The sequence below is a fragment of the Lithobates pipiens genome, unplaced genomic scaffold (genome assembly GCF_037356315.1).
Source record: "Lithobates pipiens isolate NorthernLeopardFrog02 unplaced genomic scaffold, aLitPip1_a1.2 Scaffold_3, whole genome shotgun sequence".
NCBI classification, from domain to species: Eukaryota; Metazoa; Chordata; class Amphibia; order Anura; family Ranidae; genus Lithobates; species Lithobates pipiens.
The window spans coordinates 118,761,575-118,774,506 of record NW_027507790.1 but is presented as its reverse complement, the minus strand read 5'-3'; the positions used below and the strand labels follow the sequence as shown (position 1 = coordinate 118,774,506).

Below are 12,932 nucleotides of genomic sequence, written 5' to 3'. Positions count from 1 at the left end.
AGTCCCATAGTTGTGTCATATTTCCTATTCGGTCTTGGGGATGTGGTGCATGGTACAGCCCTTGAGAATTATTGAATCAGTTTCACTATAGTTTGCATATGAATTTTTATTCCCACTCTTTCCCCAGTATAGCATGTGACAGACTCCTGACACCCTGACTGGGTATATCCACCAGAGAGTTGCTTCCTCACCGCGGGAACACAGGAACAAGGTATTATAGTTGGGAATTGCACCCAAGAACTAGACGACACTAGCTTAGAGTGGGGAAGAGACTCTCTAGGTGAATCATTGGGACTCGCACCTGTTATTTTTTTTTGGTGTGTAGTAACTACTTTGCTACTGCACAGTTGTCCAGGGCCCCGATTCAGACTCACCGATGTAAAGGTTTGGAGGTTGTGTTAGAGCTAGCTAGCTAGGTGAAAGTCAACTGATATATTACATTTGCTGATGTTCCAGTGGCAACACTGCGATTCCACTTGTAATAATTGAACTTGTTGCAATCTTTGCATTAGCCATTTTTCTTTTCTTTTTTTATTTTCAATGTGCAGACACGGATGATTAAAGCTGCATGTTATTTACCTCTGTTTCATTGTGTCATGGGATTTCAAGGGTGTCAAGGTAGGAACTGCACCCGCATACTTATCAAAGCCAATATTTATCTTTCAGCACATGCAACCCATGTTAAAAACATATGTTCACAGTTTTCAAAAACAGGTGTGAACTTAGAGACTTTATGGATTTTTGAACTCCTAAATAACTCAACCCATTGAATGAATAAAAAAAAGAAAAATCAAAGTTGGAACAATTCTCACTTTTGAATGGCAAAGATAACTGGATAATGCTTAAACACCACGTTATGTATAATGTGTACAATCAATAAAATGGGACAACAGTAGCACAAGAAGCATCTCAACTCATATCTCAAATAAAAACATGAGAGTTTTAATAGCCACAATGCTGGTTCTTGTTGACTTCATGCTTGTATAATTTACAATGCATGCTCAGCATGCCTGCAAAGGTGTGCTCTACAAACCTGGGGTGGGGTGAAGTTCTCTTCTGCCACCCAGAAATCTAGCAAAGCATAGATCTGAAAAATAATTGGTGAACTCGGTGCCGACATGTATACAAGACTGATCTCTAACCTAAATATATCCAAAGGATTTTAGAGCACCTATATAAAACTGGTGGTGATGCAAGCAAGTTTTAGTGAGGACACTTTGGAGTACCAAATATCACAAATATTAACTGGCTTGCAGAAAACACATATAAATAAGCTCACATTTGACATACAGGCAGCAATCAGATTTACTAAAATGAATAATGGGGGGAAATCAACAGGTTTTAGCCCTTGTACACATGGTCGGACATTTCGACAATAAAATCCATCGGATTTTGTCCGACGGATTTTGTCCAAAACTGGTGTTGCATACACATGGTCGGACAAAGTTGTTGGAAAATCTGATCGTACATAACATGATGACGTTATTTAGTTACAACGGGACTACGTTCAAGCTAGTAGCCAATAGCTAGGAATTTGATTTGAGCATGCGTGGCACTTTGTCTGAGCGGGATTCTCTACACACAATCGGACAAAGTCCGATCGGATCATGTTGTCGGAAAGTTTTATAGCCCAGCTCTAAAACTTTGTCGTCGGATATTCCAACGGAAACAGTCCAATGGAGCCCACACACAGTCAGATTATCCGACAACGCGGTCCGATCGGACATTTTCCGTCGGAATGTCCGACAGTGTGTACAAGGGCTTAGACTAGTAAACTTTTGGCTGTTGAGGACACCAAGTACCAGCATGCCCTCTCCAATAACTGTTCTTGAAGTATCACAGTTGAGCTACAAAAACTTAGTATGCCCTACCAGCCAGCAGCTGCTGAACAAGGTTTGAGAAATCCCAGCATTCATTGGCAGCTAGAAGGTATTGAGGAGTCAAAGTTGAGTGTCCCACCAGTATATAACAGTTAGCACCTGTTAAGGGAACAGAGGATAATGTCTACAAAGCCCTAACATTTAGCACCGGTTAAAGAACCAATCCTGAAAGCCTAGGACTATGGCTCTGTCAGAAACCATGAATCAGACCGAGACAGAAGTACAATTAAATCACACTTGTTTATTAAATAAAAATAGAAAAAACGTAGTCAAGCATAGCCAGAGTCCAGTAACTGGATCCAGTAGTCAGCCAGGCCAGTGTTCAATAACCAGATCGGGTAATCAGCCAGGCCAGAAGTCAGGGATCCAAGTAGCGCAAAGGCAAGCAAGATAAGGAGCCAGAAGGGATGTTAGCAAGCCAGTCTTGAAACAGAACCGCAAGAGATGGTTTACTTGTGATGTGACCAAGGCGAAGGCAGAGGTGAAGTGAGCTGGACAGCTTTAAGTAGGCAGGTCAGACGAGCATGATCAGGAACAGCTGATAACTGTGGAGAGAGATGAGAGCTGGCAATTAGCCGACAGCTGAGCAGCCAGCCCAGAGAAGGAAGGGCTAAGCCAGCCCTGACAGGCTCGTCAACAACCAAAGGGTCACAAATCTGCCCAGCTTTAATTTAGATTGAAACCTGACAACTTAGATCAGGTAGTTTCGTTTGCTTCCTTCCTAACAATTAGACTCAATGGAAAATCCCAACATAGTGTTATGCCACGTATACACGAGCAGAATGTCCGACAGAAAGTCAGACGGGAGCTTTTCATCCTATTTTTCAATCGTGTTTATGCCTCATCTGACTTTTTTTCGAAAATTCTGATGGACCTAGAAATAGAACATGTTCCAAATATTGCTGACGGAAACCAATTCCTATCAGGAAAACTGATCATCTGTATGCTATTCCGACGGACCAAAAACGAGACAGAAGCTATTGGCTACTGGCTATTGAATTTCCCTTTTCTAGTATGGTCATAGGCGCTGTACGTCACAGCGTTCCTGGCGATCGGGCTTTGGTGTGATCGTGTGTACGCAAGACGGAATTCCATCGGAACTCCGTTGGAAAAACCTTCAGAGTTTATTCCGACGAAAAAAAACGGTTGTGTATACAGGGCATAACAAAGGCACAAAAAATCTTTAAGTCAGATTTTAGGGTAAGCTGCCACCAACTAGTTCTGACATGTCTGTTGGAGAATTTTATGAAACATAGTAGGAAAAAAATAATAATAAAAGATGGTTTAAGAGTTTTATAAAATGAGACAAATTAATAAATACAAGCATCTGGCTTTTTTGTCACCCAGCTTTTTTTTCTTTTTTTTTTGTACAGTTCCATCGCAAGAAATGAACCCCTCCCCCCCCCCCCATATTGAGAAGGGGATGACTGGTGCAGATGGCTTTCATTTCAAATAGACAGATCGTTGGACTTCCCATCCACCTGCCATTAGCACCACAATCCTTCAAATTGTAGTTGTTGGGTTTGTGTCCAGAGTTACGAAGTTCTGTTTCGTTCTAGTGGTCTGGTTGGTATCCAGTACCTGAGATGATAGCACCAATCATGTAGAACAGCAGATGGTGGGGGGTTGAACACTGGAGAGCAAGGTTCAGAGCAGACTTGGTGCCATTGAAAATAAATGAAATCACTTATAAGGGCACTCCCTATAATGAGTCACAGAAAAAAAATGTTGCAGTTTTGGATCAAGGTTCTAGTTAACTTAAAGATCCTTGTATTCACAGGTGCGCAACATGGATACAACATACTCAAAGGCCCAGATTGGCAATCTAGCAGAAGTCTATATGACTTCTTTCTAGACAATCATCTTTGAGCCAAAGAACTCCTGGGAGCTCTTATGTTTCCTTGATGCGTTTAGTAAAGAGGTTATGTGCAGAGATGTAAATTGGCATGCTTTTTATGCCAATGCTGTGCTTTATCTCTGAAATGTTTTGCTACATGTTTACACACAAACCAAACCATATCTCGAAATAATGTGACTGCTGGTTTTGTTCACCTGAATAAAAAAATGCTAGACAGCGAAAAGCGGAAGGTTGTATCAGGACAGTTACTTCCAGTAACAAATGCGTGACAAGACAAGACACTCATGGGGTTCAGATCTACTATGACAATGATGGGAATGACAGTCTTGCATCCAGTAGCTAATTAAACTTCTTGTAACAGCCTTTATACATTCTCATAAAAACAATCTACTGTGAGCTTTCGCTTATCAGAGAAAAGATTAAATTGCAAAATCCTTTAGACAGCTGTTAAATCTGTCCTGAAAGACTTAACTAAGTGCTCAGGCTAAAGTGTTCTGAGCTTGGAGAACATCCTCTGAGTCTCATATACATCAGTTTAAAAAGTATCTCAGATAAGTCGTTTGATCAAACTTTATTACAAAAATGTGTTTTAAATCCTGCTAGCATAACTATATCAAATGGATCTTCCTATTGTCCCCCAACAATTCCCAGTAAAGTACCGTATATACTCGAGTATAGGCCGACCCGAATATAAGCCGAGGCCCCCAATTTACCCCCAAAAAAACTGGCAAACTTATTGACTCGTGTATAAGCCGAGGGTGAAACATGCCTGTCCATCCCTGTGTGTGTGTCCGTCCATCCCTGTGTGTCCGTCCATCCCTGTGTGTCCGTCCATCCCTGTGTGTCCGTCCATCCATCCCTGTGTGTGTGTGTGTCCATCCATCCATCCATCCCTGTGTGTGTGTGTCTCCATCCATCCATCCCTGTGTGTGTGTGTCTCCATCCATCCATCCCTGTGTGTGTCTCCATCCATCCACCCATCCCTGTGTGTGTCTCCATCCATCCACCCATCCCTGTGTGTGTGTGTATCCGTGTGTGTGTGTGTGTGTGTGTGTGTGTGTGTGTGTGTGTGTGTGTGTGTCCAGCCTACCTTTGTCCCGAGCCTCCGTCTCGTGCCTTGCCTCCTTGCCTCCGTTCCGTCCCGTGCCGTGCCGTGCCGTGCCGTGCCTTGCCGTCGTGTCGTGCCTTGCCTTGCCTCCGTCCCGTTCCGTCCCGTCCCGTGCCGTGCCTTGCCTTGCCTTGCCTTGCCTTGCCTCCGTCCCGTGCCCTCTTCGGCGGCCATTGTAAAATTCAAAAGCCGCGCCTCCTCCTTCGCCTGTGATAGGCGGAACACTGAATTTCCCAGCAGCCTGTGTTCCGCCTATCACTGACATCGTACCATCCTCGTCCGTAGTACGAGGATGATACGATGTCCGTGATAGGCGGAACACAGGCTGCTGGGAAATTCAGTGTTCCGCCTATCACAGGCGAAGGCGGAGCCGGAGGCGCGGCTTTTGAATTGTAGAATGGCCGCTGTCTGTCTGCTCGACACGCTGATCGAGCGGGCAGACAGCGATGACTCGAGTATAAGCCGAGGGGGGCACTTTCAGCCTCAAAAAAGAGGCTGAAAATCTCGGCTTATACTCGAGTATATACGGTAGATATCAGACCAAGTTATGCTATGGGAGCCAAGCAGTCTACAGAATACAATTTTTTTTTAACTAAAGGATTTAGTGCGTAATAATTGAGTAACCAAGTGTCCTCTAAAGCCCCATACATACTATCAGATTATCTGCTGAGTTTTTCCTTCAGATTTACCAAAACCATGCAGTAGAAGGGCCTGCCTGATTGCATACACATTGAAACTCCTAAGGTTTGTCCTCATATTATATGGTTTTGGTAAATCTGAAGGAAAAACTCAGCAGAAAATCAGATAGTGTGTATGGGGCTTTAGTTTTTCACTGTCCTTCAGACTGTTAGAGGGCCAGACTATAGTTAAAAAAAAAAAAAAAAAAAAAAAAAAAACATGAACAAATTCATATACGCACTGCACATATCTTATTTTTAAGTGAAAAAACAAAAAACGGGAACAAATACAATATTTAAAATAAAGAACAAGTAAAGTTAAATCAACAAAATTACCAGTATTTCAATGGGAACTATGGGCCTGCTTTTGGCTAATGAGATGGTTAATGTCGCAGCCCAATCAGTGCCCACCTCACCATCAGTGCAAGCCCCCCCTCACCATCATTTCAAGCCCCTCTCACAGCCTTACTGTGGCAAATAATGTCTTACCAGTCAGTCAGTGTGTGTGCACATCGGCCATCTCCTGCAGCTGTGTCACAGCTCACTGTGAAAAGTTTGGGCGCGCTGTGATAAAAGTCCTGCCCTCCTCCTAGACCAGCTCGTGTGATAGACAGAGCACTGCCTCTATCACACAAGCTGGTCTAGGAGGAAGGCGGGATTTTTATCACAGCGCGTCCAAACTTTTAACAGTGAGCTCCGTGACACAGCAGTCTCCCACTGTGTTACAACCGGCCCGCCCCGAGGCCTGGCCTGTCGGAAATCCGGCCCGCCCCGAGGCCTGGCCTGTCGGGAATCCGGCGCTGGGTGGGGTGGGCCGGATAAATGTCCATGGCGGGCCGCATGTGGCCCATGGGCCGTAGTTTGAGGACCCCTGGTTTAAAGTGTAAGCCCACTTAGTGGCCACTGATGCCCTTAATGGCACTGCACAGACTGTGTTTGAAGATGTTCATTGTCAAATCTGGTTCCAAAAAATGAACTCACATTTTAAATGCCAAGGTCATTGCCAATTCTTGTTCTGAAAAGTGAACCTAAACTTTAAATGCTAAAGGAGTTTCTAGAGGTCTTGCTATCATGGGCAGGCCGATTATACTATCAATCCAGTAGTGTACAACCAGCATATCAGATTTCTAGCATGCAATTACTGCCAGCAGCTATAGCCGCTAGCAGTAATCACTGTGTTCTCCCGGCACACAATAGCTCTGCGGGAGCGATTCCCCCAACACTGACTGTGTTGATGTGGAAGGCGAGCTACTTTTTTTGCTGCAACCCATGGTCTGCCTAACATTAAGAGAGTAGATGGATGTACTGCCTTGTTGCATGCTCTCATGGAGGTATTTCTAAAGTTAGTTTAGTAGGAGTGTATGGGTGTATGGTAAATAATTATATTCTTGTATTTAAATTTCACTTTTAATTCTTCTTGATTTCATTTTATCTATTTGAACAGACTGCCATGGACACATGCAGATACATGTTTAAACGATTTGGAGATAATTTCCTTTTTTAAGTCCAGGAAGGAACTTTGGGTCCCCCTACCTGTTGCTGCACAGCAAGCAGGAAGACACCTTCCTTCTCTGTAGTGAACAAAATAGAAGACTTGGGGCCTAGACCTTCAGGTAACCATTTAGGTAAGTATTTTGGGCTGTTAGATTGCTTTTTTTCTTTTAATTAACATAGTTTGTTTATATACCCATTTATTTATTTTTCATCTAACATAGCCATATGTTGAGGGTAAGCCGAGAGGGAGCTATAAAGATCCTGGTAATTTACTATAACCCCTTTATACACATAAACGTATACATAACGATTAGTGAGAAAAAAAAAATGTTTTTAAAAAAGTGATATTATTACACGAGCTGTATACAGTACATCCCCCAATACTCATGTGATCTAGCCGGCTGCAGGAGGTGGTCATCAGTCTTTTCCCAAAACATCAGACTTAACAATGTGACAGGTTCCCATACCCTCACTCACCTCGGCTGGATGCTGAACAATGTACAAATTCATGGAAACGTTAATGGGTTGAGCTGGCAGGAAAGGACACAGGCACACCTTTTGAGGACGGCTAGAGGTAATAAAAACAGCAAAATGAATGGATTAAACAGAAACAGCACTATAATCATGAAAGAATAAAAATTGTATCTCACTATCAGCACATGAAATGTAAAATACAAGGCACTTGGCATAGATAAAATGATGTTCAAAAGAAGTGTGTAGACAAGGACTCTAACATGCGCCTTATGAGAAACATTAACTAATTTAGTACTTTGACCAAGTGTACAGAATTTCCTCGCATCCTTGCAGATAGCACCTTCAGGATGAAGCCCATGTAATATGAAAGTTGCTTTAAATAGGAGTATATCAACATTCTGGAATGAAAAATATTTAATTATTTTCTCATTATTTCCCCATACTAAGAGAATCTTGGGTAATGAGTACTAACACAGTATGGCCAATACTGAATATGTGATTAAAGGGAATCCATGAAGATAGGCATATGAACATGTGTTTTTAAAGGTGTCAGCTACAACCATTTGTCCCTGGCTTCATTACTCTATGCGTTAAACGCATTCCAGAAGGGAGTACAGAATTTGTAAAATTAGCTGCATGCTTGTCCCAAGTCACAGACCAGCTATGTAGCCAGACTTCATCAGGATGGCTGTCCTGGAGCTTGCACTTAAAAAAAAAAATAATCAGCTTGGAACACACATTATCAACTCAAGCCAATAAATGGTCAATTGTTAAACTTAATTGCATTATTGTAACAGTGGATTGATGCTCCCATATTTCCATTCTCACTTTTTTTTTTTTTTAGGAGGACCTGTTACCATCCTCAAAACAAGTTATGCAATATCTGAGTACATTTCACTTGGTGAAACGTATGTTTTCAGGGCTACGTGTGTACTCAGTAGTTAAAGATAATAAAAAAAACAGATCACAAAAAACTCTTTGATATGCTAAAATCATTTTGAAACTTTCTAGGTCTACAGCTTTCATTAAAAGAAGACCTGGTAATCCATACATGAAAGCCCTTGTTCAGGAATTTTCTGTTATGGGATAACAGCGCTCTGTCCATATCTCCAGGTGCTATCCTGTGTTGTCACCCTGTCATCCAGTGGAGATTATAAGTGGCTGTGCAGATACTCATTGTACAGGCATAGTTCACGATTGTCCACCCTGGGCAATGACACGTATCCACTGCTGGAGTTAGCGTACATACAACCCCAATTGTGAATACAACTAGATTTGCAAATCACTGCATTCTGGGTTTTTTTATGTAGATTTTACACAGAATTACAAATTTTTTTGAAATTGGGGTTGTAAATGGGAAGTGGCTACAAAGGTGCTAGAGGAGAACCTAAGCAACGAGGTATAAAACAAGGATGAAGAAAGGCGAAAACAATATTTTAATAGAGGAGAGAAAACATTGCGATTCCTTTTAAAACACAGTGCTTTAGCAAACCACGTCATCCAATTTGGGTGTACATGTACAGTACTTTAACCTGCCTGTTATCATCTATAACAAGGGTATTGAATTCAAATTCAAGAAGGTCCGGTCACTAAAATTCTCTTCCAGATGTGGTCTTAATCTCAAGTGATATGACTCATAAAGATTGTAGTCATTGCATATCTATCAAAAATGAGATATGTACAATTTCCATAGCATTTCAACAATATTTATCACCCTTCAGAGTGCCCCTTTACATCAGGTGCCCCCATCAGAGTGTCCCCATAGAGAAGGTATCTCCATCAGAGTGCCCTCATAGAGGAGGTATCTCCATCAGAGTGTCCTCGTAGAGCAGGTGTCCCCACCAGAGTGACCACATACAGCAGGTGTCCCCATTAGAGTGCCCTCATAGAGGAGGTATCTCCATCAGAGTGCCCTCGTAGAGCAGGTGTCTCCATCAGTGTGATCCCATACAGCAGGTGTCCCCACCAGAGTGACCACATACAGCGGGTGTCTCCATACAGCAGATGTCCCCATCAGAATACCACCATCAAGAGAAAATGCCCCCATCAGAGATCCTATCGTTAAATTTCAGTTATGAACCATCACAGTGCACCTGTAGATTAGTAGAGCCCATCTAAGTAAACAGTGTACCTGATGGAAAAGTTGCTGTAGCCAGGCAGGCAGGGGCAGGAGCGGGAGCTTGAAGAATCATGCTACAGGGGGTAGGAGCTGGGTAGAGAAACTTGCTGAAGAGGGTAAGGCACACAAGTGACATCTCTGTCAATTATGGTAGTACAGCGGGGATCTAGTGCTGCAGACTGGAGGGCTGATGTGCCGGACCTGGGTCCAACATTTAATGAAAGCAATATAACAACTTGGAAGAAAATGGCTGTGTAGGCATTTTCAGATTTCAATCAGTTTCTAATCTACATTATTTAAATATAATCTTAATATGGGTACCACATTAATGCTCCCTTTTAAAGCAGTACATTAGTTCTATATTTTCATCAACAAAAAAAACAAAGACTGCATATTTTCACTAAAGGTTTAATTCTCCATCTGGAAAACCCTACCATGGAAGGAAATATATAATAATAATAATAATATATTGAAACATTCGTCTACAAATCAAACTAATGCTGAAATATTAGAAACGATCATGTTTAGAAAGTAACAGAATAGTGCAGCAGGGCCAAGATTTAATAGCAGTGTTAATGTCTAGCCCTAGACGTGAATATTGAGATTATCAACTAATGACAAAAAACAGTTAATATATTGTTTCAATTGCCACAATAATTAGGTGAGAGGAACAGCTATAAAAACCTTCACTTTAAACACACTGCTCCAGCTAATCAATTATAGCCCGAAGAAATCAGAAGCCTGCTATTTGCTACATAGACCCTTAACACAGTCCAGCACACTCACTCAGGTTTCAGGTATTTCATAAAAAGAATCATCCAAGCTTTGACCTGTAATAGATTTAGGAGGTGAGAGGTCGGCCATGCAATTCAAGTCTGACTCCAGAACGCAAAGGGTGACAGAACATCAAAGAGACTGTTCTATATTCGATACAAATAGGTTGCTGTATGAGTCTTATCCTATAAAAAACACCACTAATAGGGCGCTGTGAATGGCGGATGATGTCACATATACCACACAAAGACAATGTTTCAAGAAAAACAGGCAGTGAAAGATTACAATGCACTCTTGTATTTCAGACTGGCATGGGATAACCTTTCTCTGCAAGATGTCCAACCTTTAGAGACTTACCTTTACTTTAATCATCGATGTTAAGGACAGACAATGAGATAGGGTCCTGCTGAACACAAAAGAAAGCCCCAGTATTTTTTATCCTTTCTTCTTTTTTAAGTATAGAATGTCATAAATTGATGTGCAAATAATTCTTCTCCAGATGGGCCATTTCAAAATAAAACTCCAAATTTGATGTTAATCCTATTTCATAATGGAGATGCTACCACCCATGGATCAGAACTCATTAGATCTTCCCTAGAATTACCCACATATCAGCACATCTGGTCACCAAGTTTGAAAGGACAATGCCTTTCAATGCCAACACAAAACACAGAAGTTGAAATAAATTGTCGTGCACAGTTTACTACCATATGTAGTACCTATTGTTCAGTAGCAAACAATGCCTGCAGAAGACCTAGTAAGAAGTAGAAAGAAAAGGTTTAGACTCTTCTCATTGTTTATGTGCATGTCGTATGGAGTCATCAGTTCTGACCGGCTCCATCAAAGTATCTACAGCATACTGGGCTGAAAACACAATTTCCCATTTACCTTTCAGTCAAAATGCTTGCTGGCATCATTTTCCATGACAATTGTAGCACCAAATAAACAAGCCATAGCCTTTACAATTATAACTATCTTTAATGGAATCTCATAATGGCAAATGGTCAGCAAATGAAACAAAGTCTTCTTCATACATGACCAGCTACATGTCCACTTGGTTGCTTCAGCACACCCCAATGTACATTGTAATCATTTGTCCTTTTTGAGCCTCTAGGAAGAAAAACGGGTACTAGATCCTTCATTTATTGTGACTGTCTTCCTTTGCCAATATTAAACAAGGATACAGGATTAACTTTATTTGCTAAAATGTAAGCCTCATACTATATTATTTCAAGTTCTTCTCTGGTAATATAAAAGAACTTCCATTGTCGCATTTGCAGAGAGAGCATACTTTCCATTTAGAAATTCTATTTCATCAACAGTATATCCAATTTTCGAATAACCATATCCAAAGCAAAACACACAACTGTCGCAGAAGACAGGAATTTCACTTTTAAATCTAATAAACTGCAGTTGCCAAAAACAAATTATAACCTATATTAAATGCACTGAGCATTGTCTGATGAGCTGTCCATGGACCCCTGCTATGGTGCAGCTAATTTATAATAATAAAAATGCAGCACAGTGGCAGGAAATTCCATTAAAATGGAGATCCGCCCCACCACGCCCCCTCAAAATTAAAAGTCAGCAGATGCACATACTGTAGCTGTTGAATTTTAATATTAGGAAACCTACCTGTCCTTGAATCCAGCGATGTCAGCACCCCATTGCCAGTAAGGGAACCCGCAGTGAAGAGTTGCGGCTTCACAGCCGGGTTCCTACTGCACATGCACGAAGTGCGCTGTGCTCCTGTACTGGCCCGGCAGCTGGGGGGGAACAGGAGGCCAAACTTCCTCATCATTTAGTTCCAAAAGTAAATGATCTATCTTTTGTGCAGGCATCCCACTACTTTCAATAAAATTTTGTCTTGGGTAGTCAATTTGGTATTAATAAAATCTGATCACCTGCACAAACCAAATGTACCAATTCTGATAATATATTCTGAACAATTAAAGTGGTTCTTTAGCCGTTTTGAAAAAAACAAAACAATAAAAGTTAGTAGCTACAACTACTGTAACTGCTGACCTTTAATAAAAGGATACTTAACTACTTTCAGACCGGACCATTTTGCTGGCTTATGACCAGACCACTTTTTGCGATTCGGCATTGCATCGCTTTAACTGACAATTGCGTGGTCGTGCGACGTGGCATCCAAACAAAATTGACATCCTTTTTTTCCCACAAATAGAGCTTTGTTTTGGTGGTATTTGATCACCTCTGCGTTTTTTATTTTTTTGCGCTATAAACAAAAATAGAGCGACAATTTTGAAAAAAAGCATTATTTTTTACTTTTTGTTATAATAAATGTCCCCAAAAAATATATAAAAATTTTTTTTTCTCCCTCAGTTTAGGCCGATACATATTCTTCTACATATTTTTGGTAAAAAAAATAAAAAAATCATAATAAGCGATTATTGATTGGTTTGCACAAAAGTTACAGTGTTTACAAAATAAGGGATAGTTTTATGGCATTTTTATTAATAATTTTTTTTTACTAGTAATGGCAGTGATCAGCGATTTTTATTGTGACTGCGACATTATGGTGGAC

At 41.1% G+C, this 12,932-nt stretch overlaps 1 protein-coding gene across 1 annotated transcript in view; it reads right to left on the bottom strand.

Annotated features, from left to right (window-relative positions):
* DTWD2 (DTW motif tRNA-uridine aminocarboxypropyltransferase 2) overlaps positions 1-12,932 on the bottom strand; it is a 393,578-nt gene that overhangs the window by 290,813 nt on the left and 89,833 nt on the right. Inside the window, exon 3 of the mRNA XM_077462225.1 lies at positions 7,495-7,585. Coding sequence (XP_077318351.1) covers positions 7,495-7,585 — 91 coding nt within the window. The remainder of the gene's footprint in view (positions 1-7,494; positions 7,586-12,932) is intronic.